Source organism: Rhinolophus hipposideros (genome assembly GCF_964194185.1).
Source record: "Rhinolophus hipposideros genome assembly, chromosome: 19".
NCBI lineage: Eukaryota > Metazoa > Chordata > Mammalia > Chiroptera > Rhinolophidae > Rhinolophus > Rhinolophus hipposideros.
The window spans coordinates 44,467,623-44,493,631 of record NC_138065.1 but is presented as its reverse complement, the minus strand read 5'-3'; the positions used below and the strand labels follow the sequence as shown (position 1 = coordinate 44,493,631).

At 40.1% G+C, this 26,009-nt stretch overlaps 1 protein-coding gene across 2 annotated transcripts in view; it reads right to left on the bottom strand.

Annotated features, from left to right (window-relative positions):
* Positions 1-22,596, bottom strand: part of ABL2 (ABL proto-oncogene 2, non-receptor tyrosine kinase) — an 81,308-nt gene extending 58,712 nt beyond the window's left edge. The window contains exon 1 of one of the 2 annotated variants that reach the window (XM_081026167.1): positions 22,269-22,596. In XM_081026167.1, the coding sequence (XP_080882293.1) occupies positions 22,269-22,425 (157 nt within the window). In that variant the 5' untranslated portion in view covers positions 22,426-22,596. The remainder of the gene's footprint in view (positions 1-22,268) is intronic. The other variant, XM_081026165.1, reaches the window with a different exon arrangement.
* Between the last annotated feature and the right edge of the window lie 3,413 nt (positions 22,597-26,009).

Here is a 26,009-nt window from a genome sequence, read left to right as displayed (position 1 = left end):
CAACCTTGTGGTTGAGAGGACGCGCCTCAACCAACTGAGCCATCCAGGAGCTCAGCGGCAGCTCAGCTCGGGGCACTGCCCACCATCCCTGGTGGGACTCGAGTTGAACCGGCAAACTTGTAGTTGAGAGCCCACTGGCCCATGTGGGAATTGAACCAGCAGCCTTTGGAGTTAGGAGCATGGAGCTCTAACCTGCTGAGCCACCGGACCGGCCCCAATACTGGGTCTTATATTAATTTTTGCTCCAAAAGACGCATTAGAGCTGATGGTCCGGCTAGGTCTTTTCTTCGGGGAAACGCAATAAAACAAAGCCAGCCACCATGTACATACTATTAGTACTAGCCCCATTGAACCTGTCAGAGATAAAGTATGCTTCTAACATCTAAGACTATTCCTTACTTATTGTGTTGTCAAAAACCACTTTATTGTCAGCATTAACATAGTACTACAGTTGTTCTAACCCATTCCTTATCGAATTTTGATATCCCCTCCTTCAAGAGGTAAAGCTTAATTCCCTATCCTTTGCATAGAATTAGGGACTCACTTGTAACAAACAGAATAAAATGGAAGTCAACATGCATGACTCGGAGACTAGGTCATAAACACATCCTATGGCATTCTGCTCCCTCTCTCTAGCATCACTTGCGCTGGGGAAGCCAGTCGCCATGTTGTGGGGACACTCAGCCAGCCCTGTGGAGCGGCCCATGTGCCAAGGAATGAGGCTCCCACCGGCAGCTACGGCAGTGAGCCGTCTGGAGACAGGCCCTCCAGCCCCAGGCAAGCCTTCAGATGATCAGAGCTCTAGCTGGCAGCTTGACTGGAACCTCACGAGACACCCTGAGCCAGAACCACAGAGCTAAGAAATTTCCAGATTTCTGACACTGAGAAATCGTCTGAGATCACAAACATGTACTGGTTGTTTTAAGCTGCTAAACTTTGGGGTAATGAGTTACTCAGTAACAAATACAACTAATATATTGTGTTTAATATGTTTAAAGAAAAAAGAGGATGATGAAAATAAATGAAGAAACAAAAGACACTATAAAAAAAGATCAACAACTCAACAACAAAACAACAAACCTGATTCAAAAATGAGCCAAGGATTCGAACATTTCTCAGACATTTCTCCAGAGACGTACAAATGGCCAACAAGTACATGCAAGGAGGCCCCACACCACTAATCGTTAGGGAAATGCAGATGGAAACCACAATGAGATCACCACCTCCTCCCCATCGGGACGGCTACTACCCAAAACATAGAAAACGTGTTAACAAGGACATGGTGACACTGGAACCCTTGTGCACTGATGGTGGGAATGTAAAATTGTGCAGTCACTAGGGAACACAGTATGGCAGTTCCTCCAAAGATTAAAAACAGAATTACCGCATGATCCAAAAAGTTAAAGCTCGGTCTCAAAGAGGTATCGGTACACCTATGTTCCTAACAGCATTATTCTCGATGGTTAAAAGATGAGAGCAACCCAAGTGGTTCATCAATAGATGAATGAACAAAATGTGGCACATGCATACAGTGGACAAGCATACAGTGGGAGATCATTCAGCCTTAAACAGGGAGGAGATTCTGACACAGCTACGACATGGGCGAAGCTTGAGAACTGAAGTAAAATGAGATAAGCCAATCACAAAAGGACAAATACTGTGTGATTCCACCTACACGAGGTACCCAGAGTGCTCAAATCCATAGAGACAGAAAGCAGAATGGTGGCTGCCAGCGGGGGAAGGAGAAATGGGGAGTTGTTGTTTGCTAGGTACAGAGTTTCAGTTTAGCAAGATGAAAGGAGGTCTGGAGATGGATGATGGTGATGGTTACACAATGTGAATGGACTTTATGCCATTGAACTGTATATTTTAAAATGGTTAAAATGGTAAATTTTATATTATGTGTATATACCGCTATTTTTTTAAAGGATCAGACATTTCAAAGAGAATCAAACAGAACCTGCAGAAATGAAAAATATAATAACTGAAATTATAAATTCAATGGATGGATTAAACAGCAGATTAGACCAGCTAAAGGACACTGTGAAGAAATACACAAAATGTGGCAGTGATACAACTGAAAATATAGACGACAGGTTAACAGCATGAGGACAAAACAAAAGGCCCAACATATATCTAAGCAATGTTCAAGAAGAAAAGGGTAGAGAAAATAGGAAGAGGCAACATTTGAAGATGTAATTGCTGAGACTTTTCCAGAACTGCTGAAGTTTCAAGAAGCACAAAGAATCTGTAGCAGGATAAATAATAAGAAATCCATACCTACTTTGTAGTGAGAATGCAGAATACTAAAGACAAAAAGATTTATGAAACCACCAGATAGAAATGACAGATCATCTCCAGGAAAGATAATTAGCCTGACAGCTAACTTCTCAATAGCAATAATGGAACCCAGGGAATAATCTACTGTAAAGGCTGAACACTAAGTCAGATACACTTCAAGGCTGAACACTTGAACCTATGCCTGCAAGGGTCCTTCTGCCACCCAGGAAGTAAAATAAACTCTCATCATCATATTACAGTGAACTAATTCTTAGCGTGATGTGCATATCCAAATGTTTGTTTTTCTCCAGAATATGTATACCTGCTTGTTTCAGTAGGAGGGTACATTTTCTGTAAACTGTTCTACAGGTGATTTTGATACATAATCCTGGTTAAGGAGAAGAAGAAAGGGTATAGAGGGAGGGAATATAACAAATGAGACAAAACATTAACAATTGTGGAATCTAGGAAAAGAGTAAATGAGAGTTCTTAATGTTTTTCTTAAAACTGTGTATAACCTTGAAATTTTCAACATTAAAAAGTTATTTTATCTGGTTAAGAACATATGTAAACATATATTTTGCTTATTACTTATATCTGTTTAAAGATAAGTGTCTGTTTGAACAGAAATAATGATAATGTATTGTGTGTTTTTAAATATATAAATAAGTAAATTTTTAAAAAAGTTATTTTAAAAAAACCATACATATGACAGAATTATACAATGTTTTTAACATGCCACTATCATTCCAAAAATTGATTCTAAAAGTTCTACGTAATAGGGTATCATGCCTTTAAATGAGTCCCAATTGTCCCATTGTTACCTGGAAGTATCATGATGAGAGAACAGAGGTGGGACTTGTTTAATCAGTTACTGAAACTCACTAACACGCAAGTGTTAACTACTTCATGACAGCCTCACCATAAAGGTATAGACAACACAAGTGTCCATGCCTCCCCCTGGCCCCTTCTTGACTGTACTTATGATACTCTTAGTTCTTAAAATAAACCATGTAAAGTTCCACTGGGTGATTTTGGAGATAAATTTAAAATTCCATTTTCTAAAACGTACTGGTTTTTCTCTTCTCACTAACCTTCCTAGACAACCTCATGTAGGACCAATAAGAGAAAGAGAAACATAAAGTTTGCCTTCTCTCTTCTTTCCCCTTTAAACTTCTCCACTCTCTCTACATCTTGCCGAGCAGAAGAATACTAACAATGTGTGAGTCAGTATGTGCAAAGCATAGTGGTAGAAGCTTCACATAAATTACCTTATTTAATACTCAAACCACCTTATACAGCGGGTATTATCATCCTCATTTTATAATAAGGAATAAGTTTCAACGATCACACAGAGAATAAACCAGAACTCCAACCCAAACCTGCCGCGCTCCCACAGCCCTGTCCCTTCGACAGCACGGTGCTTGGACACCTGTGTTGTCTCACTCTCCGTTCTCCTTTCAGGATAATGTATTTCTATAAAGCACAGAACCTTAGCTGATAGCCTGACGTCAAGATTCAGTTTCACAAAAATCGAACCTTAGAAGTTTCTCAGTCACAAATTAAGAACTTTTTGTCTCTCCAAACTAACTTTTAGTTTCACTTATTCTTTCCACTACCCAATTTAGACAAAACTGAAACCAAAATATGACACCTGCCTATTGGATGTTTCCATGCAGAGGCTTTCAATTAGCACTGTGGATCCCAGTTGTCAATTTATCCGCCCCACTGTTGTGTTGGGGTGTCCCCACACCATCCCCAGGTTCAGTGATTCCCGAGGGGTACTCAGAGAACTCAGCAGAGTCATACTCATAGTAATGATCTACGAAAGCAAAAGGATACAAAGCAAAATCAATAAAGGGAAAAGGCACACGGGGCGAAGTCCAGAGAAAACCAGGTGCAAGCTTCCAAGAGTCCTCTCCCCGGGGAGTCACCTAGGACACACTTAACTTCTCCAGCAAGGAGTTATAACAACGAGGTGTGATCACAAAATATGATCACGTATTTTGAGGTGTGATCACAAAATACGGTGAATGTTTAAATTAAAAAAAATGTATTACAGTAAAAGACACACTGCCATTAATCCCCCTTACAATACTCCCCCTCGCTTCGAACACACTTATCCCATCGTTCTTGCCACTTTCTGAGCTGTTCTGGAAGTCCTCTTTCATGAATGTCTAGCTGTGCTGCTGTGGCTGCCTCGATGTCCTGAATCATTTTGACTTTGGGGAAGAGCCAGAAGTCACACGGTGCCAGATTGGGTCAATAAGGTGGACGAGGACACGTGGCAATGTTTTATTTCAGAGAAATTGCTGTACCAGAAGTGATGTGTGACATGGAGTGTTGTCATGATGATGATTTACCGCACACTTTAAAACACATCTTCTTTCTCTCAACCGTAGCTCACACCCAACTGACTGCACTGAACAAGTTGAAACTTGTCACACACTGTCGCTGAGGCTCCACACGCCACTTCCCTTATTGAAGATCCCTGCCTTTCTGCTGGATGGCACTTGGCAGCAGCATTCACCGTTTTTCATTGTATAAAATTTTGTCTACAGGATAAGCTCATTAAAGATTCAGTACCCAAGGTTTTTCTTGGAGGCTGGTCACACAGACACCCTCTGCCTACCAAAATTCCAGATTCCCAGGAGGAAAGCAGGTGTTCGGAATAAGCTATGCGGTTTGCACAGTTTGGACATGGTGAGCCAGCCACTCTTTTTAGTTCTGGGAATGGTGGGAACCCTCCTAAAATCCAAGTTCCCAGATACCAGCCAAGGGCCGACCTTGGAAGAAGGCATTCTAAGGATTTCAATCTCAAGCCTCCAATGGTAACTCTTTTCTGCACGACTGAGATGTTTCCCTTGGAAATAACATATTTGGTTTCGTTTTGTTTTTGGCATTCCCTGGTTTTCTGTCCAAAATGTGCCCCCATTTCCTGTCATTTTTAAGTAAAATTTCCTTTCCTGGGGTTTATGTTTATTTGTAATGTATCAGCTCTTTATGCCCAACTTTTAAAACTCTTTTGCAAGCCACAAATACACTGGATACACTAAGGAATGATTAAATTCTGTATCTTTCCTTAAGTAGAATACCTGTGAAAAAAAGTCCTTTTAAGATTTAAAGACGGTGAAAATTTAATCAGCACACTGGGATATATGTCATTTGATGCAATTTAATAGATATTACTGATCATCCATACTATAACGGAATCAATTACTGTTAACACTTTTTTAAGAAGAAAAAAGTGGGCCTCAGTACCATTAGATCCCTACATATTACCAGTTAATACACACTGTTACAAATTGGCTGCTAACACTGTGGGAGTACTATTCTTTTATAAATCACCACCTAAAAACTAGACAGTAAACCCACGCTGCCTTCTTCTTGAAAGACATTAAACTCATGACATTTTAAAAGGAATAGAATATAACCTTGCTGTCCTCCTCCACACTTTTATTTTCAAGAGTTAATGCCTCCAACTAAGTATGTTCTGTTCAAAGGGTCATATAAAAAGTTAACATCACAGGAAAATTTTAGTTCAGTTTTTTTTTTAAGAGGATTTTAAATAGATGTGTACAAATAAATACTTTTAGTTTTTGGTTATATCAGCAAATTAAGCAATGCTGGATTGTAAATGAATTAGTGATTGATCTGTACCCTATAATAAATGCTGAAATGTCTTCTGCCTTTTCTCCTGCAATCTCCTCCATTAATGTATGTCCTGTCCTTAGATAAACTTAACGAGCTCAGCAGAATGAAGAATACACACAGCTTTCAAAGAACTTAATCTAACTGAGGAAACAGGAATAACAACAAAAATTATAAGACTAAAGTACACGTGTTAAACAGTGTGAGAAGTAAATGAAAAGTTCTAAAAAGAGGCCCCCCCCAAAACCTCTTTCTCCCTTAAAATTTACAAGGTTCAAAATATGTAAAGTGAAAAAAGATAGTCAACAAAAAATGGCATGTTTGCTTTGTATACACTTTGGTTAACAATACAAATCACATGCATGAAAGAGGGTTTAAAATGATAACATATCTCAACTTTAATGACTGTTGACTCCAAATAGGAAGGTAGGTTTTCGGGTTTGTTTTACTTTTTGCTTATGTTCTTTTTTCCCCCATAATAAAATATTCTGTTTTTGTAATAAGGACAATTTTTGTACCCTTTTCCTTTAAAGAAATGAAGGAAAAGAGTAGGAAACAAATCGGTTTTCTTCTCTTTTTTGTAGTTTAAAGCAAGATTTTTGTGTTTCATAAACATTTTACACTTGGACAAACAATAATATAAAATACAAACATTTTACACTTGGCCATTCTTCTGTTGGCTTTGCAAGCTGTCCTCTTAAAACTCAGTGGTCAAAAATAAATAAAACTAAATACGCCAGAAAAGATCTTCAAGTTAGAAACCAGTTAATATGCACCGTCACCCTCCCTATTAGTATGCCCTGTCCCCTCACCGAGGTTCTCCTCTCAAGGTGACTTTCTTAGATCATTCCTCATTTTTATTATTTTCCCAAAGACCATCCTCCTCAAAGTAAACAACTTTTTTCCTATGTTCATTGCAAAGAACTACATGTATATTATTGTTAGAAAGCTATACACAGAAGCCCATGCATTCAGAGGGGCACCACGATATATTGGAAAGCAAAGTGGGTTAGTCTTATGTTACGTTTCACCTCTGGCTGTGCCACTGATTATATACTATTTAATTTAGTATGAATAGCAGACAGAGGATTCTTTTATGGCACGTTATCTTAAGATATTTCTCTTTACACAACACCTGCTCAGTGTAAAAAAAAATTCAAATAACATAGACATAGTAGAGTTACAAGTGGAAATTCCCTTTATAGTGCCACTCCCATCACCCAACAAGGGGCCTAAGAAAACAATAGGATGCTTTTTAAATAAAGTTCTAATAGGATGCTGATACAATGATAACTTATCTGTTTCATTCACTGCTGTCTGCACTAAGAGGAACTTCCTCTGAATCTAACAGATTCTGAATATCACTCAGATTCTAGAGTTTGAGCTCAATATGGTTATTAGATAGAAATTTGGGTTTTCTTTCTAAGGGGGTGGGGGTTTAGTGTGTTGCATATAACACAAAAAGAAAGAGCGACCCAGTATTTAGCGACCACCAGTGCAACTACGGTAGTCATTACTGCTCTCCGTCAAATATTTCTAGCTGCCCTCCCAGGCACACAAGAAACTCCACCTTCCTCATCGTCTTGATGTGATGTGAGGCCATATGGCTGTTTTGGGCCAATGAAATATAAAAGGAAGCGACGTATGTCTCTTCTGGCTTTTAAAGTTTCCACTAGTACTTGATTCACCATTCTCTTTCCCTCTGCAATTGCAACTGCCCCACATTCTAGAATGATGGTGGAAGACTGTCAGCCTGGGTCTACGGGTGACAAAAGATGGGCAGAGCCCCTCCACACCTACTGCCTGCCAAGCCCACACCCCCAGTACATACATACATACATACATACATACATACACACACACACACACACACACACACACACTGAACATGTGGGGCGAGTGAGACTTTTGATGTGTTAATCCACTAAAATTGGGGTGGGGGAGATGTTGTTATCAACCCATAACTTAGTCTATCCTAACTAGACAGACCAACTGATTCTAAAGTTATTATTAAAAATTAAGGGGGCTGGCCCAGTGGCTCAAGCAGTTAGAGCTCTATGCTCCTAACTCCAAAGGCTGCCGGTTCGATTCCCACATGGGCCAGTGGGTTCTCAACCACAAGGCTGCCAGTTCAACTCCTCGAGTCCCGCAAGGGATGGTGGACTCTGCCCCCTGCAACTAAGATTGAACACGGCACCTTGAGCTGAGCTGCCTCCTGGATGGCTCAGTTGGTTGGAATGCGTCCTCTCAACCACAAAGTTGCCGGTTCGACTCCCGCAAGGCATGGTGGGCTGTGCCCCCTGCAGCTATAAACGGCAACTGGACCTGGAGCTGAGCTGCGCCCTCCACAACTAAGATTGAAAGGACAACAACTTGAGTTGGAAAAACAAGTCCTTGAAGTACACACTGTTCGCCAATAAAGTCCTGTTCCCCTTCCCCAATAAAATCTTAAAAAAAATAATAATAATTAAGCCATCAAGAATATTATGAAAAGTAAGAGCAATTAAAGAACTAGCCCTACCGAATAGCAACAAGAATAAAAATCTAATATACAGCACTAACTACATGTCAAACACTGTTCTAAGCCCTTAAGTAACTCATTCACTCCTCATCACAACCCTATTAGATAGGTATCATTATCAACTCCATTCTACAAGTACAGACACAATTACAGGAATGCTAAGTAACTTGCCCAAGGTCACACAGCTAAGTGGTTAAGACAAGATTCAAAGCAAGACAGTTTAGCACAAAAGTCTATAATATTCTTAACCACCGTGCTATACTGCACACTACAAAAGTACAATAATTAAAACAGTGTGATACTGGCACATAATTAGACAGGCAAAACAACAAAACAGAACAGAAGATCCAGAAATAGAATCAAATGCACAGAGGATTTTTGCATACAAAAAGGTAGATAAAAGATAGTTTATTCAATAAATGGTGATTCTGAATTCCCCATATTCTGTCAGCAATTCCAATTTAAGGCATTCAGCTTACACCTATGCTAGCACGTTTAAAATGATACATGTAAGATTTTTTACTGCCACTGTTTGAAAACAACCTAATATATAATTCATCCATACAAAGAAATGCTACACATTCATTCTCTAAAAACAAAAAAGCAAGATCTTCATTTACTAACAGAGAAGAATCTCCAAGATAAATAGTGAGGAGAAAAAAAAATAAAAGCAAGGTGCAAAGCAATGTATATAATATGCTTCCATTGGTCTTAAAAAAAAAAAAAGGAGTCGGGATAGACATGCATATATACACATGTATATAGTACATCTCTAGACATATACACAAGAAACTGGATTTGGATTGCCAAAATTAAGTGGCCAGGGGAAAGGAGGTGGCAGAAACACTTCTGTACCATTTGAATTTTGAACCATGTAAAGGTATTGACCATTTATTAAATAAACAAAGGATTTAAGTTTTAAATCATTCAGCAGCAGGAATAAGTACCAAAAAATATACTGAGAATTGTCATGATAAGAGAAGCTGAGCAGCCATCATACTCCATATATAAGCTGAAATGGAGAGAGCCAGCTGGAAGAAAGGAAAACAGATGTACAAAGCAAAAAAGATGCCAAAACCTTGCAGCTCCTGAAAGAGAAAGATGGGGTATGCAGCCTTAAGGGTTTTTCAGCCCCAGTTTCCATGATTTCTACCCATGGCGTGTTATGATCACCAGTGTACCCACATATAACACTCCCTTCCTCCACCTTCTGGAGTTTTATATATATATATACATATATATATATATATATATATACACACACACAAAGAGAGAGAGAGAGAGAGAGAGAGAGAGAGAGAGAGAGAGAGATTTTTTTCTTAAGACCCCTACAACTAGCTTTTCTATCTATATGGATGAGAAGGTATTTTAGGATGATTTCAAAGTTTCCTTTACAAAAGAAGAAAGATTATAATTCACCTAAGTGCTAGAATACACAATCAGAATACTGATAACTATACCAAAAACAAAAAACTGTACATTATACTTACCTATATATCCAGAAATATCAAACTCTGGTAATTAAATCTAGGCACAGAAAAAGCCTAAAAACAATATACTACTTTGTATTAAGGTCTCAAAATTATCTCCATCTTAAAATTGTCATAATAGTTTCTTAAACTCATTTAGAACTTTTGAAACTTAAGTATATATACCAATAAAAATGTTAGAAAAACAACCAGAAAAAATAATAATAGCTGCCACTTTTGGAGTACTTACCAATTACCATGCACACTCTTGGAATTTTACATGTAATAATTATTTAATTCTCACAACTCTATGAGGTAGGTCCTATTAGTATGACAATTTTAGATGAGGAAAAAGACACATAGAAAACAAATACCTTGCCCAGGAGTACATTATTTCTAAGGTCTCTTAGGGCTCTAAATTTCATACCTATGTCAAGATACTCAAATCATCAACTTAATCCAGGATCTAAACCCAGAGTCTAAACTAACACCAGAGACCATGCTATTCACAGCATGCTTATAGAAGGTTGCAGCTCTGACTGATGTTATAATTGAAAGCACTCAACTAGAAAACCCAAATGCTTCAAGAATTGCAAGTGTAAAAAATTTGTTTACATCAAGATCAGGCAGCAAATACAATGTCATTCCTGGTAGATCAGGAATCTCATAAATACTGTTTTTTCAAAGAATTATTTTCCTGGTAATAGTAATTACCCAGCTTTCTTTTATTACTATTTCTTTTAAATTCAATTTGAAAAAATATCTGAGAAAGGCACAAACACAGTACATGAAGGCTAGTCTCAAAATGAACAAAACAGCGATATTTATTAATCCTTAACAAAGTGAAGTGTACATGTTATGTTTTGTTTTTGCTTTTATTGCATTCTCATGAAGGCTTTGGGAAGACAGGGGAACATCAGCACAGGATATCTCCCCGTAGGTGCAGCAGGGAATTGGAAAACCACAAAACAAAGTCAAGCTCTGCTTCCCACTGGCTGTGTGGCCTTAAAGCAGGGGATAATCTCTCTGAGCTAAAAGTCTTCACCTGTATACCCAGGAAGGACAGCTCCCAGGCTTGTTTCCAGGATTAAATGAGATAGAATAAAGTGCACAGCTCACAAGTACCCAACGTTGTTATGCTCGTATTAAAGCATAATGGTTAAGAGCACAACTTTGAGTGAGACGTGCCTTATGTTGAGACCCATTTTCATCATTTCTTACCCAAGTATTTAATAAGATAACACTTGTAGCACTGAGTTTGGCACATAAATGCTGAGTAAATATTATTATGTAATATTACCAAAAGCAAAAAATAGGCACCAACAAAAGACAACTAGAAACAGAACCCAGGAAACTCTGCGACCACGCTGTGTGTCCACGACTAACTTTTCATCTCTCTCTAAGCATTAGTTTATCTGTAGAATACATGATTTTTAAGGTCTCTTCCAGCTCTAAATTTTTATACCTATGTCTGTCTGGTTACCAAAATCATAAATTTTATCTTAAAACAATTCTCTCTCTCTCTCTCTCTCTCTCTCTCTCTCTCTCTCTGTCTCTCTCTCTCTCTCTCTCTCTCTCTCTCTCTCTCTCTCTCTCTCTCTCGGAAAGAAAAAACAAATCAGCAGAAGACAGAGAAATTTAGAGATTCAGAGAAATGGCCAAAACTGGCAAGCTCTACAATTCCAGCAGAAGATTCTAATCAGAAAATGTTAATGTCCCAATACTTTAAATGCAAAGAAATTATCTTAAAAAGGAAAACCTAACAATAATGAAAAAGTGTTAAATTTATAGTCGCTACCAAACACTGAAAATACTTATCAGGCATTTTGCGTCCCTGCCTATCTCACATGACTCTCCTGAACTGTCCTTCTCCCACAGAGGCCAAACACATTCTAAGTCAGTAGTTCTCAACCGGGGCTGGGTGATACTACCCGCAGGGGGATTTTGGCAATATCTGGAAACCTTTCTTGGTTATCACAAGAAGAAGGTGAATGCTACCGGCATTCAATAGGTAGGGGCCAAAGAGGCAGCCACACATCCCGCAATGCACAGGACAGCCCCACAGCAATCATTCAGCCCAAAATGCCAATATTACAGAGGTAAAGAAACCCTGTGACAGGTGATCGGACCACTCATCAGTGACTCTGGAATTTGGAACTGAGACTAAGAAATGAGTTTACTATACAGACCGTCCCCGGATTAGAGCAGACATTTTTTAAAAAATTGGAAAGTGGGATATGAATTGAATGCCTGAGAGAGAAGAATAAAGTGAGCAAACAAAAGCCAAAACAAGGGACAGAAAACAAATATTGCCTGAGTTTCTAGCAGCTCTCCACTTCCGGTTTCTGGGCCAGCCTAGCTGCATCAACTACTGATGGGGCCCTGTGACTCTGAAGATCAACATTAGGAATATGTTCACCAAACTTAGTATCTTAACATCCCCCTCAGTGCAGAAACATAAGTTAACCGGTAATTGTATGGTTTCCTGTAGATACTAACCACTAATAGTGACATTCCTTTATGCAAAGTGTGGAGAAATAATTTCTCTAGTTGCTCTATTAAAATATACCAGTGAAGAATTTCTCTTAAGATACCACAGTATATGTGTCTGTGTGTATACATGTGTACATTTATGTTAGCTATACTTTAGAAATATGCACCATATATACTTTAGGTATTTTATAGAAAGTACATGGACAAAACGCGTGGCTACGGCTAATCACAAGGGCCAGAATTCATCAAGAAACAAGGACAGGTGATCTCTCCCCTACAACCCACTCTACCCCCACCATGCCCCCTTCAACCAAATGCCTTACAGTACATTACGTATCACACAAATGTGATCGGGACAAACAGTCATAAATAATAGTGTAAACACTCTTCCAAAATAATCTCATTTTAAAAAGCTCTCTAGGAATCTCAGGTTTTAAGAAAATAAGAATGTTGGTAGAAAGTTAGTACTACAGAAAACATGATTACCTACCTAGATAAAGAGAATTAAAGGAAGAATTACTAGGTGCAATAGGAGTACCGTAAGGCAGCCAGACCCAAGATTGACACAGAAAAATCACTCGTCTTCCTAAATGCTAGCAATAAGCAATTGGGATATGTAATGCAGAAAGATTATTACTTACAATTACAAAAATTATACAATGCCCACAAATAAGCCGGTCAACAAATGTCCAAAAATAATATGAAGAAAATGAAAACTCTTTTACTTAAGGACATAAAAGAGGACTGAGACTGGCAAAGGGACCCCATGTTCTCGGATGTCGGGACACAATAATGCAATGATGTCAATTCACCCCAGATTAACCTATAAGTCAATACATTAACTATCAAAATCCCATCAAGATTTCTGAATTTTAAAAACCTGATCCTAAGGACCTTTAGAAGATATAATGTGTAGTAACATCCAAATAAATTTTGAAGAAGACCACAATGGGGACCTACCCAGATAAACATATATACTTTAAGCTTATCATTATTATAATTAAAATGTTAACAAGATGCAGTAATAGATAAAGATGAATGGAACTATGGAGAGTTTTTAAAAGATCTGTGTACATATGAATTTAACATATGAGAAATACGGCTCTTCAAAGCAGTGGGAATTGATGAGCTATTCACTAATTAGTATAACAGAAAAGCATTAGGGGGCTTCAACTTCAAATGAATTATATATGTATATACATAAAATAAAAATTTCAGATAGGTTCAAGTTGGTAATATGAGAAAATACAAAACAGGTCTTTTTTTATCGTGTAAACAAATATTCACCACTAAGGAAATTATTAGTATCTAAACAGAATGGTTAACATATACATTTGGAGGATAAAATACTATAAAGCTGTTGAAAGAATGAGAAATCTACACGTACTAGCTCAAAAAGGTCTTCCAGACATTAAAACCTAAAAAAAGAATATGGAAAAAATTCATATAGCAAAATGCCATTTATGAAATGATAAGTATTAATATAAACACATTCATATATATGGTAAATACATAGAAAGTTCTGGGAAAATACACATCGAACCATGAATAGTAGTTTCCTCTAATTAGGGAATATGGGTCATGGGTAGGAATATCAAAGGGGACCTTTATGTCTAGTCTATAAGCTTCTGTAATGGGTTTTTGTTTTTTGGTTTTTTGTTGTTGTTTTTTGTTTTTGTTTTTTTTTACATTGAGATACCTCTTCATATATTTTTAGACAATTAAAAAATGCAAATTTAAAAAATAAAAGAAAGCTACTATAACAAAAAGGTTCATGTTTCAACCTTTCTTTCCTATAAGAAACAGATGGCTGATACGAATTGTGCTTGTTAGTACTGCTAGTTTTAGGAAAATGTTTTCTTAGTAATTATCTGGAACCACAAAATACTAAGTGGCAATCTTTAGTCCTAACTCAGTATTGTTACTTCAATTCGCTGGAATTAGCAGAGAGAGGGGAACATGTTAACAAAATTGTATGTGTACACACTGTATATTACATTAAGCCACAGAATATTTTCTTTGACCTTGACCACATCAAGTGAAAAGGTTCTAAACACTCCCTTCTCCTAGGAAAGCAAACCAGGGAATATAAATTGCCTGGGCCTGCTGAGCTTTGTGTTCTGCTGGATCAAAAGCCAATCCTGGCAGAGTTCACCCACCACCACACACTCAGCACATTTAACACCCGGAAGGAATAGTTCTCATTTTTTTTAAGCAATCAAAATTAAATTTGGCACGGCGTTAGATTTAATGTGTATTAAATGTGTATCAAATAAATGATACATTTATTTGAGTCAAAGTTCAATCAAAAACAAATTGAGAAATTTTTCTAATTATAATTAGTATAACACAAATTTACATACTAAAATTATATACTCAAACCAGAAAGGGAGAGATTAGTAACCAATAGTTACTGTACAATATATCACGCTGCCACACTCACAGACACACAACACAAAGCTAGTTTTTTTTAGCTGTCTCATGAGTATGTTCATCAACATCTATTTAAGCAGCATCATTCTTTCGGACAGTCGTTCTATCTAAATTATACCTAAAAATTCTCTGAGACATTAATATAGGCAATTACTGTAGAATAAATGAATAAAGAACATAAAAAATACTCTGGAGAGTTAAGATAATTTTTTTAATATTCTGCTATCTTACCTAAAGGAAAAAAAAAGGTCTGTATAAGTTGCATATCGCAATAATAAAACTAAATATATCAAATTAAGTGGCAAGATTCCAACACAAGATCATTGGGGTACTTCATTTTTTAACATTAGCATTCTATAAGTTAATGCCCCCCCCAAATTATTTATATTTAGTCTCAAAACACGTTAGCATATAAGCTCCTACATCTGGATATTCTATACATCTGGATATACATCTGGATATAGAGAAAAAATAGCTACCTACACAGTTTTATCAAGTAAAACTTTACTAATCAGACCTTGTCATTTAAAATGTTTTTAGTTGACAATCACTATTACAGAAACATATAAAAGGACATAAAATAAATAAGAAAAATTGTTTCCCAATCACAATTATTCTGCAATTACTCACTCCTACTATGTGGCAGGAACTATGTATAAAGGATACAGGTAAAGAAATCAATTCTTACAACCTAGTATCTTAGAATCCAAGAGTCATTTACACAAATATTTATGCAATTGGTACCCAATATCATCAGTCAGTGGTTTTCTAAAGACCCTCTACCAGGATCGTCCAATAACTCAACTACAAATTAGAGGGTATATACTATAGCTAATATTTCATACTCTTCCACACTTATAGAGAAACATACGTTCATCTTCTTATAGTAGTCCAATATACTATCCACGATATCTGTTAAATCTTCTAAAAAGCAAACAGAAGGAGAGTTATAATCTACAACAGAGGGGAAATATAAAAGCCTTTACATAAATATTAGTAACACTCAGCCTAGAGCTTAAGACAGTAGTTACCATGCGATTCCAAATAGTATTGAGTGCCCACTGCTCCCTTTGTTAGACCACAACATCTAAGTGTGAATACACAGTGTACACAGATCTATCCCTTTCCTACCACTCTGAAAACTGGGTCAAAAAGCCTAAAAATCTTTGCACACACTCACACACATATATATTTACACATACCCCCAAAAGGTAACTAGGCACCATCATTTACCAAACTACACAATCATTTGGTATCCCAACTTCTCTGATCTCTAATCTTTTTCAATTTGGGCAAGTAGGGTTTTATGGGGTTTAAATGAGAAAAGAGATGTTAAGTACTTAGAACATGCCTGACACACAGCACTCAATAGGTGGCAATTATTTCTTCACTTCTTCCAAGAACTGAGGCCTACCCTAAGTCTGTCAGCAGAACCCTAGGTACCTTACTTCCCTTTCCCCGGATATTCAAGATTCTCTCAAAAGTGTATCTCTCAACAGACTTTCAATATGTGAACCTTTAGAGATAAAGGTTAGAGATAAAAAGAAATGTTGAGGCCAAAGTGAAACGTTATCCTCCTTCCTGCCACCAAAGATGATATAAGACAATGGACACTTGCATGTGAACACTATCCTTGGGACAAATGGACTTTTGAACCTGTTTTAAGAAGATAGTCAATACATATGTTTTCTGACCCAACTGACAGTCTTTGAATCACCTTTGGTTCATTACTCTTCTTAATCTCATGTGACCAGTGGTTCTCAAAGTGTGGCCCCCCAACCAACTGCATCAGCACACCTGGAAATTTGTCAGAAATGCAAATGTTTGAATCCCATCTGAAACAGAAACTCTGGGGTGGGACCCAGCAATCTGTTTTAATGCACTCTCCACACTGAAGTTTGAGAACAGTTGTTCTCTATGCTTTGTTGAAGTGTCTACAGTGAAACCCCAAATTTATCTACTCCAGAAGAAATCTGTTAACTGATGTAGTTAACATTCTGAAGTATTTTGAAATCTCATATCCATAGTGCAAGAAAAAACCCATTAGACTCAAAATCAAGAATACAAAATTTCTAGGGCGGCTGGATGGCTCAGTTGGTTAGAGCGCGAGCTCTGAACAGGGTTGCCGGTTCGATTCCCACAGGGAGCAAAGAGCTGCGCTATCCACAACTAGATTGAAGGACGAGTTGGAGCTGATGGGCCCTGGACACACACAGTGTTCCCCAATAAAAATTGAAAAAAGAAAAAAGAATATAAAATTTCTACTAAAACATGCTTTCAACAAGAAACTTTATAACCAAAGTTAAAAATAATACAGGGAGGCACAAAAATGTCTAAAGGATGTCAGATGAAGGAGATTACAATATAAAAAGTCATTAAATATTAACTGACAACAAATGTGCCAGATTAGAATGAAATCTCTACCTAAACTTTACATTTATTTGCATTGGCCTATATTTCAGGTTCAGCTTCTCTGAAGGAAGAAAAAACATCCATATGGAAACAGTGAAAAAGAACCAGGGACTGACTATATGTCCTCTAACTGCCACCCAGCCCCTAAGACAAATCGTCATCAGAGAATATTCACCTTCAGGCTGAATGTGATTTCAGACTCCCAAGATTTCCCTACCTTTTTGTTGCTTTCTAGAAGTCCTTTAATAATCAAGTCACTTGAGAGGAAAACAGAGTCTTAGAGAAAGTGGAGACAACATGTAAAGGCTACAACAATTCTACACTTTATCATGCCATCATGTTGACAATAGCAATGTTTTCGATAGTTCACAAAACATTTTCACATAGGACTCTGAATGTTCACAACCATCTTGAGGTAAATAACAACAAAACTGCTATTTATTGAGTACTTACTGCCTGGCAGTTTCGTTAGGAGCCTTACATAATTTTATTATTTAATTCAGCCATCTGCTGAGTTGGGCGTTGTAAACCATTGACTAATGTCAGAGACTAGGCAGGATTTAAATCCAACTCTGTCTAATTTGAAAACTCATGTTCTCTAAAGCTCTACACTATGCCAAGATTTGGAGGAAAAGGCTTGGGTTTCAGTTCCAGAACTTAACAGCTATGTGACCTTGGGAAGTCATTTAATTCTCCTAACCCTTCATCTATAAAACGGGAAGATTAATATCTGCCCCCATCTATTTCAGAGCAGCAGTAGACCACATGAGATAAAGGCATTAAAAGCTCTTCATAAACTATTAAAAAAAAACTACACAAATATAAATTTATCATCATCATTCCCGATTTTGATAAAGAGAATGAATAGGAGAAACAACATAGAACGGAAGTTGGAAGGGGCAAGATGCTGGTTTTTCTTTTGTTTGGCTTTTGTTTTCTTTTTAAAGTATGCTAAAGACACTTAAGGAGAAACTTCAGACTTCATAATTTACCTAGGACCTACTGTCAACTGGGCTGTGATAACAGCATCTGTACCACAACTTTGCTAAAATTACAGAAACAGCTATATACCTGTAACTTACGTAGACTTGAGGTTAATAAAAATCTAACGGCTGATGTCTTCTTAAAAGTTTAGTTCTCATAAGAATCAGTGACCACGATACTAGGTCATCATGATTAAAATTCCCTTGCAACAGCCTTCCTGTTCTTTTCTACAGCACCATTTCCAACCTGGGGTGCCTACATCTTTCATTTTGCAAATACTAAAACATGAACTATTGATCCAAAAATAACTAAATCAGATTACTCAAAGTGATGAGTTTAAGAGAAACTTTCTATTATTCAAAACTTCACAATTTAAAGTTAACTTCTAATGGTATTTTCAGCAAATGAGAGAAGTTGGAGTGAAATCACTCAACTGTTGAGAGGTATGTCAGATATTAAAAAGAAAAGTATTTAACCTAGATTACTAGTTATAAACAGGTTCAATGGCAGAGTTCAGAAAAGTCACAAAGTACTTACCCCTTTCATACTAAAAACAGCCCAATTATTTCTATTTCTTCTAAATTACATTCACAAAAATCACTTTTAGCAAGACAAATTATTTAACAACTTACCCATATATTAACAATAAAAAGATACCATTCTCATTTTCAATAATACCCTTTCTACAGAAGAAAAATCATGGACTCTGATAAACCATTTATTTCTATAACACGTGTACATTTTTACGGATTAACTACATACAATATTTGATCTACATTTAAACCTACATGTAAACTCAACAGCCTATATGAAATTATATCCTAATACCTCAATACTGAAACTCAAAACAGCGATCTGTACACTAGAATTTGTGTGTAAACGTCAAATGCTGTAAGTCCACGGAGCAGCTTTTGAATCTAATTCATTTGTTCATTCAATTGAGAATCTACCACACCTTTCTCTCTAAGCAGTGGTTCTTAAGGAGGGGCAGTTTTGCTTCCCCCTGCCCCACGGGGACATTTAGCAATGCCTGGAAACATTTCTGGTAACTGGGGTGGGGGATTGTTGCCATAGAGGGGTGCTACTGGTATCTCGTGAGTAGAGGCAGGGATGCTGCTAAACATATTACAAAGCACAGGGCAGCCCCCCTCCCCAATCTGCAACAAATTATCCACCCCAAAATGTCATACTGCCAAGGTTGAGAAACTCTGATCAAAAAGTTCATAAACACTCATATGTCTACAAACAGTACTCACTTCACCTCCCTTTCCTATATTATTTGCTAATTCCATTCTTTTCATACTAGCCTTTGGCAACAAACTTACCCTGTTCCCATCCCTTCCATCAGCTTCTAACTTCCAAACTTGTCAATAGCATAATCATATCAGCCAATTTCAAAACATTACAGTCCTAGACTGATCCCTATTTTTAATAATCGTAGTAACACGTACGAATATTTAGCTCTTAACTATGTGCCAGGCACTACTCCAAGTGCCTCGCGTATATTATTAACTTATTAAATCTAGATACTATTATTACTACTTTTATTATCCCCATTTTACAAGTGTAGAATCCAAGACACAAAAAACAGCTTGCCAAAGGTCACAGAGATAATAAGCAGCTGAGCCAGGTTTCAAATCCAGGTAGAATGGCTCCAGAGTTCATGCCCTTAATAAGTACTCCAATCTCTCTTCTGTCACCCTCTACATCAAATCATGAAGTCCTTTAAGTTTCACGAGGACAGGGACCCCCTTATATTCACAGCAACATCCCCAGAGCCGAGGACATAATAGGTGCTCCAAAAACTTTTGTTTGTTAAATGAATGAACTATCATCTCTCAAACGTACCCCTATTTCCACTGCCTGCACTCAAGGCCAGTCTTTCAGGATTTCATACCTGGGTTTGTTGATGTATCCTATAAACTAGCTGATCAAGTAAACTGTCAAACTCATCTGCCACATTTTCCATAACCTGGGCCCATCCATCGTATTCAAAGTTTTCTTCCTACCACTTCTCAATTAAAATCAAAATCTTAAGAGTGAGAAGGTACCTTAGAGATTATCTAGTCCAACACTTCACAGATAAAGAAACCCAAAGATGGTGACTAAGTCACCCAGCTAGGTGAAGCGAAGACCAGAATTTGATTGTTGGCAATTTTTGCTCTACGAGTCACCCTGGAGGATTTACTTCACTCCTGGCAGATGAATCCTCACTATCCCATCAACAAATAACTTTCATTCTTACTGCCCATGCTCAAGTTGTTTCTCCTGCCCAGTCTGCCTTCTTTTCTTGCTCCATAGATCCAAATCCTATCTATCCTTCGAAAGCTCTTCCTATTCCATTCTTCATGACCTCCTCCTTCTCTGAAAATCTTATGTCCTGAATAAGATGCTAGAGGAAGAGGATCATTGTAGCCTTCTGGGCCAAATTAAATGCACACTAACAACGTTCCACAAAGCAAAGCTACTTGGATGATTTCTTCCCTGAAAACTATTCACTATTCACCCACTCTTTCCTCCTGTGTTTTAGGAAGGGATTTCAATAAAGATTAAGTCACATAGCGCCTTCATAAAATGTTCATATATCTGGAAGAGAAGCTCACTCACCTCTTTAACAGAAGTGTAATTCCTGAATAGCCCCGAATCACTTAATACCTCCCATAAGAAACAACTCAGCTTCTTCACCAAGTCCAAACTCAGAACTCTCTGATGCAACCCCCCCCACCCCCAGCAGACACAGCTCCTTGGCTTCATCTCTTCCTTTGCATTACTTCCTCCAAACTCCATTTCTTCCTCCTCTTCCCTCTGCTGTGCAGTACAGAACACCCTGTCTCTTTTACCCTTTATTATTTTCTATATGCCTCTTCATTCAGAAATGCCTCTCATCCAACCTCAACTCTCCAGTCCTCTCGACAGAATTCACCTCTCTCTCTTCTGCCTTTAGGCCTTAGGATATCTCAACCCCAAGGAGGTCAATTTTGTTTTTCCCCCCTTCTCCACTCTGTCTTCCTCAAGAAAAGCGGTCTCAAAAGAGACGTGGATGCAGCTCAGGGGAAGTGCAAAAGGATCCACTGGGCTGCAGGAAAAGATATATATATTAGAACTCTTCCTACGCTTACTTTTTCATCTCCTCCTTTCTTAAGTTCTATGTCTGTGTATAAGTTACATAACATGTTAGTACAGTCGACAAATATATAATTAATAAAGATACATTAATTCTTGAGGTACATGCCCTGTTACTGATAAAAAGCGTACGATCCAAAGAGTTTGGAGACAACTGTTCTAAAATTACCTTGATAATGAAGCCAAACTAATAGGTTCCAGACTCCGGGGAGGATACACGGATGTATCCGTGCTCACACAGGAGGAAGGAAAGCTGTTCCTATCCAGCGTCCTAACCATGCCCACCAACCTCTAACCCCCCCCCACCCCCAGCCATCTCCGGATTGTGTCCGACTCCACAGAGAACAGCGGATGATTTGGCAAAGCCCTTCATTTCCAGTTGGGGGAGAAAAAAAAAAAAAAAGAAGAAATCAAAAAGAGTGCTGACACTGCTCCCCGCCTGACTTACAAATGTACTTTACACGCCGCTGCCTCCTGAGCCTCAGTTCCTAGTGCCCAATCCCTGGAGGCAAACGCACGGTCCCCTCGCGACCGACCGATTTCCACTAACAGCTCCGGGACTGAACTCACCGCTCCCTCCGCGCGGCCCCGTCCGGGCGCCTCTGCCCACCGTCCCCCTCCGGCCGCACCGGCCGCTCCCGGGGCGGAGGGCAGTCCGTCCCCGGCCCCTAAGACCACTGCGCCCTCCTCCCCGCCCCCGGGCGCTGCCAGCCCGGCTGGAGACGGCAGGGGGAGGGGTGAGCCTCGCCTCCCGTGACTGGCCCAGATGGCAGCCCATCCCGCCCCCACGCGGGCACCCGTCCCCGGCCCGAGCCCCCCGCACGGCCGGTCTGCCTCCCGGCCCGCCGCGACCCCACCCCCGGTCTCCCGGCGCCCTCGTGCCGGCGCCCGGGCGCACTCACCATGCTGGGTGAAGATATTGAAGCCGGCCTCCGCGGTGCGCCCCGCCAGGTCCCGCCTGCGGCCGCAGGGCCTGGCTGCACTGCTGCCCCGGAGCCCGCGGGGCTGCGCCTGCGGGAGCCCCGGAGCCTCCCCGACGCGGCCCACCTGCTGCCCCATCCCTGTGCTCGCGTACTCCCGCGCCCCCGCCGCCGCCCGGTCACATTCCTCCTCCGCTCCGGCTTCGGGCTCCTGGCGCTGCTCCGGCTTCCCCCTCCCAGTCCAGGCCCCGGGCCTGACCGGCGCGGCCACCCGGGGCTCCGCACCCGCACGCCTCACAGCAGCCGCCGCGCTGCCTCTCGGCGACTCACAGATCCTCCTTCTCCCGCCCCCTCCCGCGGCTCCGCGCCCCCAGCGCCGCCGCCGCCGCCATCTTTAAACCACCGAGCACTGGAGAGCGTGGGGCAGAGCGTCTCCCGCCCCCCACCCGGCCAGTCACCTCCGCTATGGGGGGCGGGCTTCCCGGAGGCCCCGCCCCGCCAGGCCCCGCCCCGCGCGCGCCGGCCCCGCCTCCACGCGGGGTGGGGCCCCCAGTGCCCACCTCGTTGGCACGTCCACCTCTGCGTGCGGTCTTGGGCCCCGCGGTCCCTTCCCGGCACTTCGGCGTCCCACGTTTGAAGCCGCCTTAGCCGATCCCGCCCACGTTCGGCTCCACACGCTACCGCCTTTTGGGGTTGGTGGATCCAAAGCCCTCCCCGTCCCACCTCCACCTGTCAAATCAATCAGCCCGGCAAGGCGCTCCAGGTGCACAGCTTATTAGCAGGCACAGCTGGGACAGAAAAGGACAAGGCATGGTGCTTGCCATCCAGGTGAGGAGCCCTAAAATGCCCGGGAGAATCCCTTTCAACACCCTCTTCAGCAGCAGGCCTACAGTCAAAATTATACAAAATACACATGAAGATCGTAGAGAGGTAGGTCCATCAGTGAGTGTTTCGCTGTGATTTTTTGAAGTTATTTCATGATGTTAAATTGCACTCGCCTCGGTTGTCTGCACGCTACAGACTCACTAGAGAAGCAGTTGTGGCCCCATTCCTCGTATTATATTACCATGAATTCCTCTTGAACTCTTTTACCATCTAACCACGTGTGTGTTTCTGTTACCCTCACATGCTTGACAGTAAAGCTAATCTTCCTACTGGCATGCTTTATATACCGTGCACGTGGTCAGGTCTTCTTCTGATGACAAAGGAACAGGGAGGGAATCTATCTTTGTTAAAGATGAGAACTTGCTCATCTTTAACAATTAGGCTAGAGAGTAACTCAAGCAGAAAAGTGTTTTTATACATGCACACACAAACACATATATATGCAAATATTCACTTATCCCCTGTCATGCCGGGTGTCATGCAGGGTCTCTGGTCCCGCTCCCCACATAAGAACTCAGGATATGGTGAGGCTAAAAAGGAACACCAATGGAGCCATAGATAGGGGAGTCATACCACTATAGTCTCTCTGGCGGCTGGGTTGGAGACACAGGAAACAGGATCCACACAATCTGCAACCTGCTGTCCACTTCTCTGCCAACCAACCAACCCCACTTGCTAGCTGCAATCCGCCAAGCTAACCGCAGTCCACGCTGGCTAGCTCATCCACCATTCGCTGCCACGGCAGTTATATTGGTGGCCAATGGCTCACTGGTTACAGCTGACGGCCAACTAGCCACAGCTGATGGCCATCCGATCACAGTTGATGGCCATTTACTACCCAAGCCAGCACCTTTCCACGTGAGGCCAATAGCCTGGAAACTGCACTCCTGGCTCTGTCCCTACATCCCCCACTACACATTGTTGCATCTGAATATTGGTCCAACTTTTTATTCTTAGAGAATTGAATAATTATCCTCCTGCTATTCCTTTGGCTTTTCTATTTCCGTTGTAAGAGGTATCAGTTATTGTAGGTACTATACTGAAAATTTGCTTAAAATTAGAGAGGATGAGTGCCATTGCAAAGAAGCAACAAAACAACCACTGGGAAAATAAGTTTAGGGGGGAAAGGTTGGTGCAGCTTTCCTTCACAGGTCTTTCATAGAATCAAGCTGACCTTAGTTGAGCCGTCCACTGACATTGATACTGACTACTGTAAGAGCACTATGAAATTATTCCATTGTCATCTAGGGTATGGCCAGAAATAACTGAAAGGGACCCCCAAAATGAGAACAGAAACACTATGCTTGAGCACTAGATAGAATCTGAATTTTCCACTTGGATCAAAGTTTTCCTGTCTTTTAATTCCCAAAGTGTTTGCAACTACCGGGAAAAAAAAATCATTCACAAGAGATAAAAGTGGTCATAGAGCCAGAATTTGGTTTGTTGTTTGATTTTTATTATCTGAGAGAATTTCAGTTTGGGGATAACAGCCTGGCTTCTCTGCTAATTCATGCATGGTGTATAACAGAGTGAGTATAGTATGCACAATGGTTAGGGGCAGGGACGCTAAAGCCAGACTGCTTGAGTTCAAAAGTGGTCTCTGATACTTCTTTGCTATTTGCTCTTCAGCAAATACTTAACCTTTTTTGTGCATCGCTTCCTCCTCTGTGGTAATGATAATAACAGTAGTACCTACCATATAGGGCTGTTGTGAGAATTAAATTGGTGAACATGTATATATAAAGCACTTAAACCAGTATTTGGCATATAAGTGTCATGTAAGCACTTACTATTAGTACAAAAAAGGTAATGTTTTCAGAAGTCCATCAGCTTTTCCAAGCCTAATTTCTTCAAGTGGTATGTACTTAGATCATGGAACAAATTCTACAGTATTTATTCAGGTGAGCACCCCCCCCCACCTCCTGCCACCTTGCATTTAACTAAAAATAAAAATACCAATCAACCAATAAACACATGCAGAATCATATATCACCTCATTGGTCATTCCTACGTAGTTATCACCAGCTATCTACTCACATGAACGATTACCTAAGACCTTTATTTTGCATATGAAATTCCTCTACCACTGATTCTTAAGATCCTATCTAGGCTAAAGCAAACATCCTGTAAGTGGAGACTTAGGATACAGGCATTTTCTTGTAGATGTTTTCCATTCTTTTATTTTCAAAGTGAAATGGGAACTTTCAGAATTGGGGTGGGGGGCGGTGACAGGGCGGTGACAGACTAGGGAGAAATCGAGTTAATTAGGTGTGGAAAAGTATTTCATCTCAGTATACCCAAGCCAAATATGACTTGCCTGAGAATTATATTTACACATTTAAGACAATCCAAAATAGTACCATCTAAACTGAATTGAAGGCAGCTAGCTGTGAGCTCCTGGCAGGAGCAGAAACCAGGTGAAAAAAAAGTAGCAGGGAGGCGCCCAGAAGCATAGAGACAGCCTCACCTGAGTGTCGACCAGAGACCGGCATGGAAGATCAGACACATCACCAATAGCAACAAGGCATATTGAAGACACAGATGCTCACAATCCTGTGGAGCAACACCACGATTTCCAGAAGCAAGGCGTTTGTGAGCCAAGCTTCACTGATCCCTATCTCTACCAGCCTGCATTTCCAGGCCATCACCGCATTCTTCCGTTATCTCCTATATCTATTTCTTTCTCTACAGCTGTACGGACACAATGTTCTGTTTAGACTCAGGTAATCTCTCTGCTGGAGTCTCCTGCGATTATCCTTTACTTCCTAGGTTCCAAAGCAGTTCACTAAAACAAAAATATTTCTTCCTCTCATTGATTTGACTGTGCTCCCCTCCCCT